The sequence below is a fragment of the Glycine max genome, chromosome 7, assembly GCF_000004515.6.
Source record: "Glycine max cultivar Williams 82 chromosome 7, Glycine_max_v4.0, whole genome shotgun sequence".
Lineage (NCBI taxonomy): Eukaryota > Viridiplantae > Streptophyta > Magnoliopsida > Fabales > Fabaceae > Glycine > Glycine max.
This window is the reverse complement of record NC_038243.2, coordinates 5,485,646-5,503,449: the sequence shown is the minus strand read 5'-3', so window position 1 is coordinate 5,503,449 and position 17,804 is coordinate 5,485,646. Positions and strand designations below refer to the sequence as shown.

At 33.5% G+C, this 17,804-nt stretch overlaps 3 protein-coding genes and 1 non-coding gene across 4 annotated transcripts; 2 read left to right on the top strand and 2 right to left on the bottom strand.

The window, feature by feature from the left end:
- The first annotated feature begins 1,346 nt into the window (after positions 1–1,346).
- Positions 1,347–1,500, top strand: LOC113002221 (small nucleolar RNA snoR145). The gene has a single exon (XR_003267765.1). It is a non-coding gene; the product is annotated as a small nucleolar RNA snoR145 (small nucleolar RNA).
- A 2,149-nt stretch (positions 1,501–3,649) lies between these two features.
- Positions 3,650–5,252, bottom strand: LOC100779254 (sufE-like protein 1, chloroplastic/mitochondrial). The gene has a single exon (XM_003528774.5). It carries the CDS (start codon positions 5,089–5,091, stop codon positions 3,916–3,918), a length of 1,176 nt encoding a protein of 391 aa, XP_003528822.2. The 5' UTR covers positions 5,092–5,252; the 3' UTR covers positions 3,650–3,915.
- A 907-nt stretch (positions 5,253–6,159) lies between these two features.
- Positions 6,160–9,150, bottom strand: LOC100778727 (uncharacterized). Its single transcript, XM_003528773.5, has 2 exons — positions 8,617–9,150; positions 6,160–6,809 (listed from the first exon to the last, which is right to left on the bottom strand). The coding sequence occupies exons 1-2, from the start codon at positions 8,964–8,966 to the stop codon at positions 6,416–6,418; spliced, it is 744 nt and encodes a 247-aa protein (XP_003528821.1). The 5' UTR covers positions 8,967–9,150; the 3' UTR covers positions 6,160–6,415.
- Positions 9,151–12,479: 3,329 nt separating this feature from the next.
- LOC100778182 (protein ABIL1) lies at positions 12,480–17,775 on the top strand. The gene is made up of 9 exons (XM_003528772.5): positions 12,480–12,858; positions 14,156–14,238; positions 15,050–15,200; positions 15,465–15,564; positions 15,674–15,766; positions 15,886–15,976; positions 16,082–16,134; positions 16,252–16,358; positions 17,390–17,775. The coding sequence occupies exons 1-9, from the start codon at positions 12,760–12,762 to the stop codon at positions 17,546–17,548; spliced, it is 936 nt and encodes a 311-aa protein (XP_003528820.1). The 5' UTR covers positions 12,480–12,759; the 3' UTR covers positions 17,549–17,775.
- The last annotated feature ends 29 nt before the right edge of the window (positions 17,776–17,804 follow it).

Below are 17,804 nucleotides of genomic sequence, written 5' to 3'. Positions count from 1 at the left end.
AAAAAAAAATTCATACGCACTTAAAAAAAAAAAGATATTCTTATAAGCTAATTTGTAAAAACTCTTTTATTTTAACTTCTCCAAAATATGTTTCTTAGCATATGTATAAGATACCAAAACAGTAACATATGTATAAAATTAATTTAATGTGTAGAAGTTAATTTTATTTTTTCTTCTTATATTTTTCTCTTGAAAATATTTATGAAGGAGTTTATTTAAGCACTCCTTAGATATAATCATCATTTAAAACATTTAATCCTATGCATATTTTTAAAATAAATTTTAAATCTATGATATCATTAATTATAATTACCTTTTTCAGTTAAAAATTACCTTTTTTAATTTACTTTTTTTAATTATAATTACCTAAGCTAGTTATTTTCATTAATTTCAATGAATATATTTTCATTAAGAATAATAATAATTTTTATTTTTGGAAGAATTTAATTTTTTTTGGTATTATAATAATTAATTGATTACCTAAATTCTCGCCCCTAGAACCCTATTCTTTGAAATTTGGGTGTCTCACTCACAAAAAAAAAACTTTTCTGGACCAATAAAAGACGGCCCAATATCATGTGTTTGGAATAAAAATTAAGAGTGTTAGTAAGTGTATCTAGTATTATTGCTGGAGCATCCATCATTCTTTAAAAATGGTAAAATTATCCCTTACAGATAAAGTTGATCTGTAAAAGACTTACGAATTAAGTATGTAAGTCTTAACAATTAAAGTGTTGATCTATAAGAAGAATTTTTGTCTTTTCGTGACTAGTACTGAATACACCAGCAATAATGTTGATTGCACCTAGCAGCACTCAAAAATTAAATAAATTTGGGAATGTTTTGGGTTTCTGCACTAGCATTTGAACCAAAACGCTCATTATAAAAGGAGCTGCGACTGTGTACTTGCTTGTATCGAATTTTAGGGTTGCCGCCGCCGCCGCTCATTCAATGATAATAATCTCTTTAATTCGTCTCGTTTTACAAAGAAACACGATGCAATGAAGAGAAACAAAGGAATGATGGTTAACCCAACCATCGATTGCGGATCACTCCGCAACATGATTCCTTTCTCTCCTATGGTTCGTATTCACTGAGCATCATCACAACGCCTTCTTTTTCTTCTTCTTTTTTTTTCTCCTTTAAAATTTGTGTATTTGTTTCGGAAATGGAATCGAAGGTTCCTATGGAGGAAGCACTTTAAGTCAGTGCGTATTTCTTCAAGTTTGCCTTCGGAGATTGAATTGAGATTTGATCTCCAATTCCGAAAGTGTTCCTGCATTTGGCTTGGATCTACTTTTGATAGTGATTTTCTCACATTATTATTTATTATTATGAAAGTAGGAATGCGAAGGTCCCAGCAGGGAGGCGAGTTACTCTAATTGTTGAGGCCTCTCTAACGATCAAATTCGATACCCTTCGCAGAGTTATTTGCCGAATCGTAAGATGCCCAAATTTTTCCTTCATTTTGGTGCATCTGGAACCCTCGGCTATATTTTTTTATTTCCTAAAAAATCATATCTTTTACTCTATTATTCATCTCACCTTTATTTTCTTACCAATGAGTGGAAATCATTTTAACATTATCTGTGTTTGGTTTCAGGCTGAACGAGAATTTTTTTTTTACTGAATGTTGGATGAGTGTTATTTTTAACTTGATTTTATACTAAAAATATTCAAACACAAATCAGTCACATTTTCTTCAAAATCAATTTCAACTATCAATGTTCAGTTAACTATGCACTATATAGACTTCTTAGAAACAAGTATTTTCTTTTGGTGTCAGACGGTGGTTTAAACTATAATAGTCCAAGCACATCATCAAACCAGGGAAAATATAAGGAGAAAAAAAGAAAATATTAAAGAAATAATAATTACAGTCATTTGATCATAACCGGATGGTCAAGTGTGAAACTGCACTGCTGTCAACTGGAATTAGAAATCTAACAAACAAATCATACCTATAAATCCGATTTTGATGATTTACACGAGTTCACAATTCAACAAGTCCAATGAGCTTTATGCCCTTTAGCTTAAATTCTTCTGTAATTTTTTTTTACAAAAATCAAGGAGATTAGGAAAAGAAAATAATGTTGAAAAACAAATAACTTGGCAGTCATTGGACTCTGCAGACTGCAGACTCGGGAAGGACATTAATCTTGCCCCAGTAAATGAGCACAGTGGATAATACATGAACTGCAAAAGGTTTCATCAGCGAGAGTGAAGTGTGCCCAAGTCTGAACACTACAGAATTTTAGCCAACAGCCATCAGTGAACTCTTTCATAGAGATCCCAAAAGCCACCTCAAATGTATGCTTACCTAGATTATGACATATCAATCCCACCTTATGAGAAAATGCTTTTTTTTGTTGTTGTTGATTATGGAAAAGATAACAACAAATTATATGATAAAAAAATTGTGGGTGGGTGGTACTTGTGGATGGGCAGGAGTGGAGCCACATCTTTACTAGGCTCTATGTAACATAAAAGTTTAAAACCTTTCCGCTATCATATCTGGCTAATTTAAACATCATAAAAGGCAATAACAATGTCAAATTGTCTTGCAAATTTTCACGATGTGTCTAATAATGAAAGCCAAATATTCTCTTTGGAAGGAGCAAGGCAGAGAGAAGTTACTATCTGAAACTCTTCTATTAAATTCACTACAAAGTCTACAATATGATAATGGAAAACTTTCAGGGTGTTAATGTAATTTACTCATGTCATAATCTGTTTAAAACAACTTCAGAATTATATTTGAATCCTTAATCTCCAAAGGGTCATTGTTCCTCTTTGTTAGAATTACAGTGAAATCCTTACTTTCCCGGGGAAATATTTCCCCCCTCTTGGTCAACTTCCACAAACTACAAAAATACCAGAAATTATTCCAGCATTTATGTAATAGATGACAAATATCCACCACAATTTTCTCTATATTGTTCGTGATACACTGAGAGAAACTGGATCAGGATATAACAGTTATAGAATACCGGGAAAAGAAAAGAAGAACTAAACTGTGTTATTCCCCAAGAATGAATTGAATAACAGAAAGAATAGCTCTGGTTGTTCGAGGTCCCAGAATCCCCACAATGAATTTCCAATTTTCCTGAATACCCCTTCCTAAGCCTTCCTCCCCTTATTGTACAAACATCTCTCAATCCTAACTAATTCTATCTAACTCTGCCGACTTATGTAATTAACTCAAGCAGCTCTATTCCTTTATTTCTTCTTTCATACACCTTTGTAATAGGGGGCCACACCCTATCATACACCCTATATGTTAGTCAAAAATAGCAAAACAATCTGATTTTATTTTACTCACTTAGCAATAGATAACAGCAATATCAATCGGCTAGAGCTTAACAATTCGTTCTAAAATTTCAAATGCATTTCCATTTTCCAAAATGTTTTTTTAAAAAAAAGGAATTATCTGAGGCTAAAATTCTACATACAACCCATTCATGCATGGAACACGGGCTAAATGCCTGAAAATAGTAATCTATGATAGACTAGTGGGAACTGGGAAATCATATGCTCTGATAAACTAGCATCTTCTTTTCTAACAACATGATGACTGCTACTCAAAATGATACAATCACCATCACTCAAAAAATCAAATGACCATAACAATAAGGCAAATTCACCCAAATTAAGTCTAGAAGCCACACAATCATCTTTCTTCTTTCAAATGGCAAAATTGTTACAGTATGGGAATGAAAGCCATAGCTTCTACAAAATCTAAATTCATCGGTGCATTTTCTAACAAATAGAAATTGCCCTTCTAACAAACAATCACCATTCTGGTTCAACAATGAAAATCCATACATCCATCCTCAAACACAAAAAGTGACAAAGGAGAGAAAAAAAACCTTGACCTCTCTTCCACCATTCTAGCTAACTCTCGGAGTCTCACGCTCACCCTTCAACTTCGGCCGGCGTCTTGGCCACGATCGACAACGCGTGCAGTCCAGCATCCAACTCCTCTTGAAGCAGGCCATAGATAAGCCTATGCCTCTTAACCAAACTCTTCCCTTCAAACTCTTTAGACACAACTCTAACATTAAAGTGAGTCTCCCCATCACTCCCTCTTACCCCAGCATGCCCTGCATGCTGATAAGACACATCTTCCACTTCCAACTCAACAGGCTCAAGCTCCTTCTCCAATTTCTCCCTTATCCTCTTCCCCCTCCCCCACAATTCTATATTCTCATCAACAATTTCTGAACTTTCTCCACCACTTGAATTCTCAACAATGCCCCTCTTCCCCCTCCCCCCCAATTCCACATTCTCATCACCCTGAAATTCTGGCACCGATGCTATCTCAGAATCACCACCAAGATCAGAACTTTCTCCACCACTTGCAGAATTCTCAACAATGACATCAGTTTCTGAATTGAACTCACCACCACCCTTTTCAGCTTCCACGTACAACAAAAGGGCCTTCCTCTGCATCAATTTCAGCATGTTCAAGAACCCGTTGTTTCTCGAAGGGGTCAAGCTCTGCTGCAACCCTAACAGCGTGGCGAAATCGGGTGTGACCCGAATGATTTCATTAACGGGTCGACCCGAGAGACCCTGTACGAGGAGCGCGGCGAGGCCCTTGGTGAGGCCGGAGTCGGAGTCGGCTTCGTAGACGACGTTGCGGTTCGGGTCGAGGTAGGCTCGGACCCAGACCTGGGAGACGCAGCCTTGGACCTTGTTGTCGTTGGTTTTGAATTGGGGTTCGAGGGGTTTGAGGTTCTTGCCGTAGAAGAGGAGCTGTTCGTATTTGGCTTTGGGTTCGGGGACGGATTGGAAGAGGTGCACGATTTCTTGGAGCTTCGGAGGTAGGTCTTCGATGGGTTGAAGGGATGCTGATGTTGATGATGATGATGATGATGATGATGATGATGATTGTGGTGGTGGTGTTGGTTGAAGTCTCTGGAAGGTGATGGGTTTTGAGAAAAAGGGTTTTGTGGGGAATGAAAGGAGAGGTGGGGTTTTTCGGAAGAGGGAGAGAGGGATTCTCGTTGTTACTAATCGGAAGGAGGATGAGGTAATCGAATTCGTAGCCATCGTTGAAGACTTGAAGTTGCTTCTTCCAGAGAGCATGTGTGTGTGAGAAGAGAAGAGGGAGGATCCTTTCGTTCGTTCGTTTTTAGGCTTTTTTATTTTTTTCCTGGATCAGATATCACGGTGTCTCATCATCTATTAGGTCAAAAATTTATCTCACTCGGAGTGAATCATTAGTCCAAAAACATTTTAAATATATGATGAGAATCAAACAAACACAAATTTTCTTAATATATAGATAGTTCATAGGCTTTGGCTGTTACTTCCTATGTACCATACATATTCCCCCAGGCACTTCCTTATCTTTCAAATCTCCAAAACTACCCTTACTTCAGCTACTGTACAGTACTGACCTTTTTACATGGCGCAAAACCCAAACAAAATCAGTAACCGCGAGGATACCCAACCACATGTTGGGCAATTTTGGCTGTTAAATCCATGTTTCTCACATCTCTATCGAGTCCTTTGAATCACACAAATCTTTTAACAATAATAATTGTTAATCTGTTTGATGTTTAAAATTGACACTGCTGGTTAATTTATTCCATAATAGTACTATTATTTAAAGTAGAGAATTTGATCCTTATTATTAAAGACCAAATTGAGTAATAGGCATAAAAAGTAGAGACTAAATTGAGTGATAATTGTAAAAAAAAATATATCAGGGCCCAAATTGACTATTAACTAAATTAAATACTGGATTTACCTTTTTGCTAACTAGTCGTACTAATTTGCAATTCCATGGACTTTTGTCTAAGAATCAGTAGAAGTAACGAAATGTTATGTTGCAAATGATAAGGCATTGCTATGTATGTAACGCTAAAGATAGGGTCTTGCTATTTAGGCGTTGCTCTAATGATACAAAGGATTTAAAGAATAAAAGTGACATTAGTTTAACATTACTGATCACTGAAAATCAACACTATTTACAGTCATTCACGGCGTTGCTATTTACAGTTGGGACTTAGGAGCAACAGCTGAAATCTAACTTCTGATGTTTAGTTGAATGTTAAACAGGGAGAGATGTGAGAAACATGGATTAAAATGTATATTAATATGGCACCAGTACATAAATTGCTTGTATGAATCTATAAATGAAGTAAGACGTAAGCTATAAGTAGCAATTGCATTATATACAGGGCTTTTAAAACTCCACTGGTTACAATAGCGAACACTGACCCTATCTATAACTGGAGCCAATAGAGTCAAGCACCATATAACCAAGTCCACGGCAAAATACCATTTTCTCACAGCTTTATGTGACAAGCAAGATAAAATATATCTAGCTCCATGTTTTGTTTACCATAATATGCACAATTTACACCAAAACTTTTTTGAAGAACCTGAACAACACTACGTTCTCTTAAGGAGGTGAAGATATTTCAAAATAGGTTGGTCTTGCAGTCGAGGGGCAGCCAATAGATCGAATTAATTCTTCCACACCCAACACTTTGAACCGAGGAGGTGAATTCATAGCAATGTTGTCAACCCGATGCTCAAAAATCTTGCCTTGCTTGTCAAGTTTATACTCAGAGGTTCCATCAAACCTACCACGACTTTCCCATAAAACTCGTGGGATCCCATGAACAGTCCAGCGAACCATAATGATGTTCTCAACAGGCTGCCATACACTGCTTATTTCCACCCACAAAGCTTTGAAAAACATCCTGCCATGAAATCGTAGTGCCCAGAAGATAGATTTGTAATTCTCAATACCAATGAACGTGTTCATAGGATCCTTGAACACAATATCATCCCTGAAAAAAGGGGACAATATCAGTCAACAAATTTAGCATAACAGACCAAAGAAGACACTTGCATTAACTTAATTGTTTCATATAGGACCCTCTGATATTCACATTACTAAAAGAGCAAATTTGATTTCATATATATTGGAGGGGGTGGAAAGAGGTTTAGGGTTTTACATGTTTAAGGATTGTTAGAAAAAATGTGTCCAAAGACAAAAACTCTCAAGAAGTACCTTTTGTCCCTACTTCAACCTTCCAGATACAGAGTGCTAAAATATGTGTGACCCTCATTAAACTATAGTATTAGGCAAGGTAAGGAGACCATGCAAATTACAACAACTTACTGATTCTGTTGGTATTAAAATGTCTGTGCAAAAAAATTAAACACATATAATAGGCATTATTCATGGATGAGAATAACCCCCTACTTAATTCTACTGATGAATCGTATAAAGTTGTCAACCCTTGTAGAATATAAGTTAGAAAAAAAAGATTAAAGATTCGGTGTTCTTATTTTTTGACTGGTCAAATAATCTTCTTGATTACATTAATAATGCTAAGGACTCGAGCTGAGTTGTTTAAACAAGTGCAACCACCAGTGGCATAAAATAAAGTGACACAAGTCATGATGTAATTAGTAATTTAGCATTAACCAATTATAACATACTCAACCAGGCACCAAGCTAAATGTACCTAAAATAAGACAATTTATCACCATCCATTTTGATAACCAAGAAAGGGAAGTACTGCTCTATAATTAAAGGGCATACACTTTTATTGATAGCGAAATTGTAGTTATCAAAAGTTCAAAACTACCAATATCAGAACAGGCTTCATTCACAAAATCTTCTTGCTTTTACACCCACTTCAGTACATCCTTGTGGTTTACTCATTATCATGTGAATTACACACGATCAGTCCCCCGGGCCTCTATGATATCTAACCTTAAAGATTAAGATAGAGAAGTCTAAGGGCATAACGTGCAACAGCACTATTTTATTGTGATAAGACAAATGCTAGCAATACACTCTCTAAAACACACTTTCTAATGTTGGCTGGAATTTGTTAAAAAATCACAAAATTGTGCAAATCTCTCTCCTTATTTTATGAATCTCACTTACAAATTTCTAACTTTTGATAAATTTTAATCAACAATAAGAAAGAGTGTGTTGCTAGCACTCCTCTTTGATGAATTAGAGCAGTAAGTCTAGATCATTGGATCTTGCATGAATGGTAAAGGTTACACGACCACTTAGAAGATTCATACAACTTCGTAAAAAGAAGCTCTCTCTTGATAACAGTCAAGCCATGTAAAGCAAGGTGTTTAATTTTGTAAATATTTTTACAATATAGGCCAATCGAAAATCATCATAGATATGACTTCTACACTAAAAATCATCCTAGATATTAACTAATTAAATTTCATGCACTATCACACTAAAGATTTTTACACTGTCAATCAATCACTAATCATCCTCATGCTGACTTTTAATGAAGTTATTATAAAAGTCCAACAAAATTACAATACGTGATTAGATGATAGGATAAAAATCTTTACACAGTCAGTCACTTCGAATTGAAATTTAAAATAATTATTACAGAAATCAACAAGCATAGTATATACGATAATATTCACTTAGTACATTCTAATTAAATTTTAAAGTAAAATACAACAATATGTGGTTCCAATAATTGAGCAATAATCACAGGGAAAAATCATGAACCATCCGCAAAAAGCATTACCAAAGCATCACTAATTTTACACACTCCCCTTCTCAACAACCATCATGAAAAAAAAAGGAAGCAAAATCCGAACCTGTAGATGTCAAAGCTAAGTTCCCTGTAGAAGAGATCAGGGAATTCCTCCCTCAGAGTTCGGATAGCATATCCCACATTCACATAGTAATTCTGCTTCTCTTCCTCCTCCTCTTTGCTCTGCTTCGACCCTTGCTTCACCGGAACCGAAAATTGACCATACGAATTCACGTTCTCATCCAAAACCGCACAATCCTTCACCTTGCAGAAAATTCTCACACCACGCGTTGACCCAATCGCTTTGCCCTTTGTGTGGGGTTTGAAGCTGTTGAATTTGCGCAGCTTAAGGTTAGGGTTTGGGGCAATTTGGGGAGTAACGGACATTTCCAGGGAGTGGATTAGAAGGGCCATGGAAAATGTTTTGGATTTTTTTGTTTTCGTCGCACGGAACTGTGAATTCGGGAAAAGGAAAATCTAACGAGAAAAAATCATTTCCCGGGAAAATGGGTGGGAACGAGATTATAATGTGGATAATTGGAGTTAATTGAATTATTAAGCGCGGAAAAATATGATTGGTTGGATTTTCTGTTTTTTTTTTTCCTTTTCATGATAAAAAGAACTTTTGGAAGGGGAAAGTATATAAAATGGATAAAGATGAATAGAAAAACAAAACATGGAAAAAGAAAGGGGGAGAGATGATAATGAAATATGACAATAATTAGTGAGAAAATATTTATGATCGTTGGGGGGCTTGACTTTAATTGATGGCCTATTCCTTATCTATTAGTTTTAATCTTTAACTTTTATAAGATTTTTTTCATAATTTTCTAAAGTTTCATTGTTATTGTAATTTTCAATTTTTTCATCTTTCATAACTTAGAGTTTAATACTGCAAAAAGAAACTTACAGCTAATTTTTGAAAGTTTTTCACTTAAGTTTTTTAATCAATCATAAATCTGTATAACACCACCATATTTTCCCAATAAATACATTGGTTTTTTTTTTTAAAAAATAGTAATTAATCATTCTTGAAAAATTATAGCACCACCATATTTTTCCAACAAATATCTAATTAAAATCTCACTAAACTATTACCCTCGTCCCTATATGTATATGTAAGATCTTTTTAACCAATGTGTAAGAATTAAAAAACTTAATTATTTAGTCAATAAAATTGTATTTGTTAACAAATTATATTAGTTTTTTTAATATTATTCAGAGTCGTCATCTTATTCATTTTAGAGTTTGGATTCTCTCATGACATTTTTATCATATGAAAATTTAACCTTTATAGACAAAATATAAATAACAAAACTGGAAGGACATGAGGTTTTGATGGTAAAAAATTTTACATGAGAGAACTCAAGTGAAAATCCCACATGATAGGATCCATTGTCCTTTTTCTCAACCTATTTACTTTTCAGTTAATAATTAATATATAAATAAAGATCAATAATTATGTAGCATATCATTTTCAATCCTTATAAGAGAGAAAATATATTATCTTATTAATTTACAATACTCATTATTTATTGACTAAATTAAAATATTATATACTCTTCTTAAGGATATATTTGTAAGAAAATAATTAATACAAGAAGTCATTTGAAAGAATTTTTATAAAAAAATGATAAACAAATTTCTCAAAAACTACTCATATACAGTAGTAGTTTTTATGAAAGATTATAGTCATGACAAGATAAAATTAAAATGCCATGACAAAAAAAAAACTTTGACAGCATAATTTAATGACATGTTAAACTTTTGTATAATTTGACAGCTAAAACAATGTTTGCAAGCCTAGTTAGTTACATTTCCTTCTTGAACAAAATTAATTACATTTCTGATATATAGGCCAATTCAAAGACATGAAATACTATAGTCTAATTGTATCCATATTTGATCGGAAAATTTTATTCTCACAACATTCTGTATACTTTTTTGTAGTTAAGGGAGAGAACGAGAGAGAGAGAGAGGGGGGAAAGATGAGAAAATAAAATAAGATTAGTAATTGTGACTGAGAAACAGAGAGGGAAAAAAATTACCAAAAAGTATTATAAAAATATATATACGTATTATCAGGATATTCACCATTCTTCAGTTGGCTTGCAATTTCAACAAACCTTCTTACATGCAGACCTTCAAGTGTTGAAACGTGGTTTTATTTCAGTACTCGATATTGGGTTTTCCATTTCATTGCGTGGTGAGGATGAGTTAGGTAAGTTAGTGCAATGTGTCCGTACCAAATGAAAAAGAAAGACAACCTAAATCTAGATCCAGACTTTGGTTGGTAGTAAATCTCTGTCTTATGTAAAGAAAAAGGTTTTCTTTTATAAAAATAATAATAAACAAATAAATACAATATATATTAATTCAGACTCAGTAACCATGTTAGCGTATAAGGTAGTTGTAGGCAATTTTCCCATCGCTGTACATGTATTTCTTTCACTCATTCAAAAATCACAACAATCAACTACCTTAATTAATTTGGGTTTATTCTCTAAATTTTCTACGCGCATTATTGCAAAATAGGAAAATCGCATCATATTCAGAATATTTGATGTAACATGATATCATCATATAGCACATCTTGCTGTTGTTAGTTTGATTCCTATAGGGTTTTCTTTTTTATGTTGTTATCTATTTACTATCAAATTTTTATTAGTTAATTAGTTTAATTTTCATCCATAAATATTGGTTATTACTTTTTATTAAAATGTTAATAAAAAAATACAAACAATATTTTTTTTTCTTTCTTCTCTTTTAATCCTTAAACCTCTATTGTCAATTATTTATTCAACCAATCTTATATTTCTTTAGTTAATTTATGCTTTTAATAAAAATCTTTATTGCATGAATTATTGCGATAAAAAATTTAATTTTAATTTAAGAACAATACTAAAAACATTTATAATTGTTAATAATATATTTTTTAACAGAATCCTTTGAATATATTTTTCATGAAAAATATCTAAATTCGCCTTATTATGAAAAGAGCAATGTGAATAATATATTTTTTAACAGAATCTTTTGAATATATTTTTCATTATTAATTAAAATTTAATAAGCATTAAAACACTTTGTAAATCACACTTTTTATTTAATAGTTATATTTGTAAAATTTAAATAAATTGTAACAATGTGTTATTAAGATTCTTCTACTCAAAATTCGTTGGGTATTATTAGGTGGTGAATGCAACTACGAAAGTTGCAACAATTATGTAGGCAGGGACAGAGATAACCTACCGATGTACACTGTACGTCATATTTAATGGACGATGCTTGTTTGACACTTCTATCAAGCAGCGTGAAATAAGTAGAAAGAAGAAAGTAATTAAAAAATTAGAAGAAACCGAAAATAATATAAGTATGAAAATCCACATATATAAAAAACATAACTATAAAATAAACATTGAAAATTAAAAAACTGAAAATCTTTACTCTATTATACAGTCAATTATTTGGAAGACCACCATGACATGACTGTCGTCTGTTAGAAGAAATAGAAAAAAGGATAAGTATAAAAATCTATAAAAAAAATAAAAAATAAAAAGATAAGTATAAACTTAAACTTAAAATTAAAATATCATTAATTCATTACTATACAATCAATAATTACTTAATTTTTTCTGATAATCCAGAATTTAATAATAAAAAAACTAATTATTAATCGAATTTTACTCATCTTTTAAATTAATCAAAGTGTTTTTTTCTTAATAATTAATGAACGGAAAATTAAGAAGAAAAAGAAGAAAGAGACGGAGTCAATGACATGAGTGTAGTCGGTCTTCAAGGTCAACAGAAGAGGCGAGGGTAGCGTTGTCTTTTCCTATAGAGAGGGTGAATGGATGAAGTGGAAGTTGGCGTCAACTAACAACCCTGCCACGTGGCACTGCATTAAATATTCACTTCCACTTAACTCCAAAAAGCTCCCACTTGTAACCCACAACTCCTTTTCCCAATTTCTCTCTCCTCTCTCTCTCTCTCTGAGTTCTCCTTTCTCTCTCTTGAGTTACCATTTCTCATTCATTCATAATGCACTAATCATAACAACACCGTTCAGCTCAACAACAAAAAATAAAATAAATCATAACACCGTTCGTTCATCAATGGCGGTTCCGCTGCATTCCTAGATTGCTCTCTTTTTCACCAATTTTCATTCGTTGCGTGTGTTTGTTCGCTGAGTGCGTTAGTTATTACAGCAATGGAGTTCGAGCACCCCACCGCGACGCCTCTCAACTCCGCCATGACCTACGACGAAGCCTCCATGGAGCGCAGCAAGAGCTTCGTCAACGCCTTGCAGGTTCTCTCTGTTTTCTGCTCTCTTTTTCTTTGCCGTGATTATTTTAATTCCAGATCTATATTTGTTTGGTTGACTTTGTTTCTCGCGTCTGGTTGCGTTCTCGATTAGGTTTGTGTTCAGCCAATGCAGAAAAAAATTGGTCACCGTGAGTGTATATTACTAATTGTCATAACTTGTTGGGAATTGGCGTGTATCCAGTCGGTGATGGTTCAGAATGATTAGAGGATGCAGTTGTATTAAAACTGGGGGATGGGATTGTAATTTTTTTTAAGATGATGTTGCTGATTGGCTATTGTGTTGGCTTGAAATTTGTTCTAGCGTCTTAGGTAAAATGAAAGTTGTTGGGGGCAATGGCATTGGCGGAGGTAGATGGTTTTAGTTACGATGGCCAAATAGATAAAGCAATATCAAAAAAGTAATTAGATTAAAAAAAATGATTGTATAATACCTTCTTCAAATTTAGTCTCCTCCATTTTTTTAATTATTACAATTTGCAATTTTAAGTTTTCCGGTCAGTTTTCCTTTTTGCAAAATCCTCGCTTGGTCGCATCCTTATTTTTTATTCAAATACTTGAGGGTTTGACATTCTGGGATAAGAAATAATTTGAAATGTTTCAGAGGTAGAAATTTGATGAAAATTTAATGATATTATCATTGTAGTATGTGAAGCTAAGTTTTCAAAGAAGATAAACATATAGAATTTTCTAATTTTGGATAAAATAGGATGTTTTGATTGGTGAATTGAGTGGCTGAGAGTTTTAAATAATTTAATCAGTTTAGTTCATGGTGAAGAAAGAAAATGAGAATTTGAGAGTTTCAGTGAGAGGGAAGGATTTTATTGTAGCAATTAAAAACGTAAGGAAAGTTGCATATTAATCATAATAGAGGAATCAAACGTAATTAAATATAAAAAATATATTTTTAAAATAAATGTTATATATAAATTTATAATAAACAGAAAATTATAAGTTTTGGGGATTTAGTTTCTTCCCGGTAAAGATTTACAGGAAAAGCTATGATATTCTTACGTATTTAACTTAAAGTGTTGAATAAATGAGATGGCTGCAACTGAAGTCAATGAGGCCAAGTCTAGATGTGGCTAGTTGTAGATCCAAACGATACTTCTTTATGCAGTTAATTAAATGAGGGTCAAGATAATATTTATTACTTTTTTGAGAGATTAACATAACCATGGATCTTCTTATGCTATGTTTGAATAGTTTCTCTTTGGTTGTTGTGGTTATGATTTATAACATGCCCGAGCAGTCATTTAATCTTCATATTATGGTCATTTCAGGAACTTAAGAACCTGAGGCCTCAACTTTATTCTGCTGCAGAATACTGTGAAAAATCTTATCTCCATAGTGAACAGAAACAAATGTAAGGATTCTTTTTGTTAGCAAGTTTTTTTTCATTCTTAAAATTGTTCTTGAAGGCATTCTTACCCCCTTTTTAGTTGCCTTTCTCTGTATATGACTGAAGCTCTCAAACAGGACAAACAATTAGTAGACTTTTCATCTAGTTGATTCTTTCCAGAGATACAGATATTATGAATTAATTTTTTCTTTGCATTCTGCCTGGGCATTTCAATTATTGCTTGTGTCTAGCTCATATGTATACCATCAAACATTACTTGTATTTTGCTATATGTGGATAAATTGAAATAAAACTTGGATAAAAAAAATGAATAGATTTGGACTTGTATCTTTTCATTTCAATATGATTTGCAGTTACAAACTTTGGATGGTCTGGAAAGTGGAACATAAAGAACATTTACAACTTTTTTTAAAATTATTTTATTGGGTCCCTAAACCTGACCATATTAACAGTATTCCCACTATATGTGTGCGCGTGTGTGCATTTGGATGCATGAAGAAACATTCATTATATGGATTTTTAAAATGTATGGTCATGTTTCAATTGTGAAATTGGTGAGAATGAATGTTATATTCATCCTAGAAAAAGATACTAGATTTTAGGTTCTTAAAATAATTTTGTGACTAGTTAATTTAACTGTATCTAGGAGTGACAGTAGGGAGGGTTCTTTTAATATTGCATGCCCATGCCATATTTTCTATACGATACAAATGAGTGACACTGTCAACAATATTTCCTTTCCTATGCACATATTATTGTGTTTAAACTGCGTGCAACTGGAATTCTCCTTATGTTATTATTATTTGTGCATTAGGGTACTTGACAACCTGAAAGACTATGCTGTAAGAGCCCTTGTGAATGCTGTTGACCATCTAGGAACGGTTGCATACAAGTTAACTGACCTTCTTGAGCAGCAAACATTGGATGTCTCAACTATGGATTTGAAGGTCGCTACCATAAATCAGGTAATTACAAACTTTTTTTAGATATTTTGGTCCAGGGAAATGTTAATGAGTGCCCTTGCAACATTGGTTAAGGAAACAAAAAGCATTCCAGTATTAAATGAGAAGAATGGAAACATTTATTTCAATGAATACACAAAAGTTTTTTAATGCTTCTCTTTTTAAGTAATTGGAAGCATTTATAAAAGTGTATTAAGCAAGACCCTATGTTTTAATAGACAAATCAATTGGAGTTGAAATGACATATTTACAATTACTTACTAGCAGAAACTTCTTACATGCCAAATTTACACTGATAAAGAAGGCCTACGGCAGCAGCAATTGTTGGCTTTCATTCCCAGACATCATAAGCACTACATTTTGCCAAGTAGGCCTCACTGCTTTTATGTTCATCTGGAAGTAATTATTGGTACTAAAGATCTATAGCTTTTGTTTTTACTAATGGTTCTGTATGTTTGTTTAACAATGCAAGCTAGATTCTGTCAATAAAAAGGTACATTTCAGTCCTCACATACAGATTGATGCAAGACAGAATCCATTTCAAACCAGAACCCGTTTTCAATCTTCAGGTGTGTTCTGGTGAAAGTTTTGTCCCTTCTAGAATTTTTGGCATATGTTCTGTATTTATTTTTTGGAGGGGAAGTGAATATTATATTATTAATCTTAACATATATATTTCTATATCTAGGTACCCCTGCAGCCAAAACTCTTTCATGGCATTTAGCATCAGAGACAAAGTCTACCTTAAAAGGGTCTTCACATGCTTCCCCTTCCCCAAAGTAAGTTTAGGAATTTAATAGTCTGTGACCATACCAAAACTTCTGTGATTTGTGTTTCTGATACTCATCATCGACAGTATTATCATTTCACATCGACTTTTGCAGCATTGAGAACCCAAAGTTTTCTGGCAAGGCCTCTGGAGTTTTCCATCTCTTAGGTTTGTGATATAGCTGTATCCCTTTTTTTATATAATAATTCAGTTCAATTTTCCAAACAATGGTTGTTTCTTGATGTACAAGTCATAGATCCTTATAATCCTGTTATGTGCCTGTAGATAATGAAGAGAACACCTGGATGAAATCCTCACCAGCACAAATTCACTTTCCAAATGGAGTTTCTACTTCTAGTACACCCATGCATACTTTAGGTGGTACACGCAAGGTAATTTCATATTCAGCAAAAGGGCAAGTGCCTGGTGACACCATGCTTGATTGTCAATTTGTGATTTATTTAGCTATTCTTTGCCAAATAGTTGCAAGTGTTCTAAACCTATTTGTTAATCTTTAGGTGAAGTTGTTTTGTCTAGCACTTGAGTGAAAAGGAAAAAAGGTGTTAAATTGTTTTGTTACCAAATAATAATATCTTTGTGTGAAATGTTTCAATGATCTCGACTTGTTCATCGGTTCATGTTGGTAATAAGCTCTGCATTTTGTAGTCTAGCTTTGGTATAGCTCTATGGTTTATGGACATGAATATGAACACGTGCATAGAGAATACAACCCCCCTTTATTGATAGGAATTGTTCCTATCAATAACTGATGTACATTAAATCATGTCCATGAGATTGAGACCTAGGTCTTTAAGTAACATTAGCATCCAATAAAATTAGAGCAGCATACTTTACAAGCATTCTGTACCAGGCATTGCAAAATGTTAGAGATGTCAGAGTATGCTAAGTCAGATTCTGTTACTGATAGTTATGTTGTCAGTTACTGTTAGGTTTTCAGTTGTAATCTCTATCTTATGTAACAGCTGTGAGATCTAGCTCTATAAATACATTGTATCTGTTTCTATTCCAATCAAGGGAAAGTATCACACTTTCAGAAATTTAGGCTTTCTCGCTCCTTCATACCAGCATTAATCGCCCTCTAACTTAGACATATATGTGGAATATTGATGTAGTTAAGCCATTTTAAATATCACAAATTCACAACCAGGTTAACATCAAAATTAGCCTAAAAATATTGAGATTCAGATCATATCCTAGCTATGTACTTGCTATTATATTTTGCTTTTCTACTTTTATTTGTTGACTTCGGATGAATATGTGCGTCTCATATAATATATTTTAACTATCTAAAGGATACGATCTGAAAAAACAGGTCAGTCAGTCAGGTTGTCCAAACATGCAGTATTTATCAATGTTCCTTCCTTGCGGTTTTGTAAAATTTCTGATGAATCGCCATCTGCAGGATGCATTGGAAGGTTCCAAACCATTCACAACATTCAGGTCATTTGACAACCAAAATCGGCGAGAGACGGTCCAAGTTCCTACTCGTAGCAAAAGTATGCTATCAGCTTTCTTTGTGAAGCAGAAAACACCAAAGTTGAAAGCCAGTTCTTTCTTATGAATACCTCTAAAGCCATCCCCTCCCCTATGCAAATGCTCAGAATTAATTAGTTTCTGAATCAAGCCTTTAAATAATGATCCTGTAAGTAGCCGGTTCCCTGGCAATGAAAATGGTTGGGATCTTGGTCTTATAATCGCTTTATGTTACTCTTGTGAATTGTGATCTATAGAGTTCAGGCACCAGTAAAATGTATATTTTTCGTATGCTATGCAAAAAAAGTTTCGTTATTTTTTCTTGTCCTTGAAGTTTTGATGTA

Excerpts from the sequence above, each read along its gene's own strand:
- LOC100778182 (XM_003528772.5), top strand. The coding sequence starts at position 12,760 with ATGGAGTTCGAGCACCCCACCGCGACGCCTCTCAACTCCGCCATGACC. Across the intron at positions 14,239-15,049 it reads CATAGTGAACAGAAACAAAT|GGTACTTGACAACCTGAAAG; the intron begins GTAAGGATTCTT and ends TTTGTGCATTAG. Across the intron at positions 15,977-16,081 it reads CATGCTTCCCCTTCCCCAAA|CATTGAGAACCCAAAGTTTT; the intron begins GTAAGTTTAGGA and ends CGACTTTTGCAG.
- LOC100779254 (XM_003528774.5), bottom strand. The coding sequence starts at position 5,091 with ATGCTCTCTGGAAGAAGCAACTTCAAGTCTTCAACGATGGCTACGAAT.
- LOC100778727 (XM_003528773.5), bottom strand. The coding sequence starts at position 8,966 with ATGGCCCTTCTAATCCACTCCCTGGAAATGTCCGTTACTCCCCAAATT. Across the intron at positions 6,810-8,616 it reads CTTAGCTTTGACATCTACAG|GGATGATATTGTGTTCAAGG; the intron begins GTTCGGATTTTG and ends CCCTTTTTTCAG.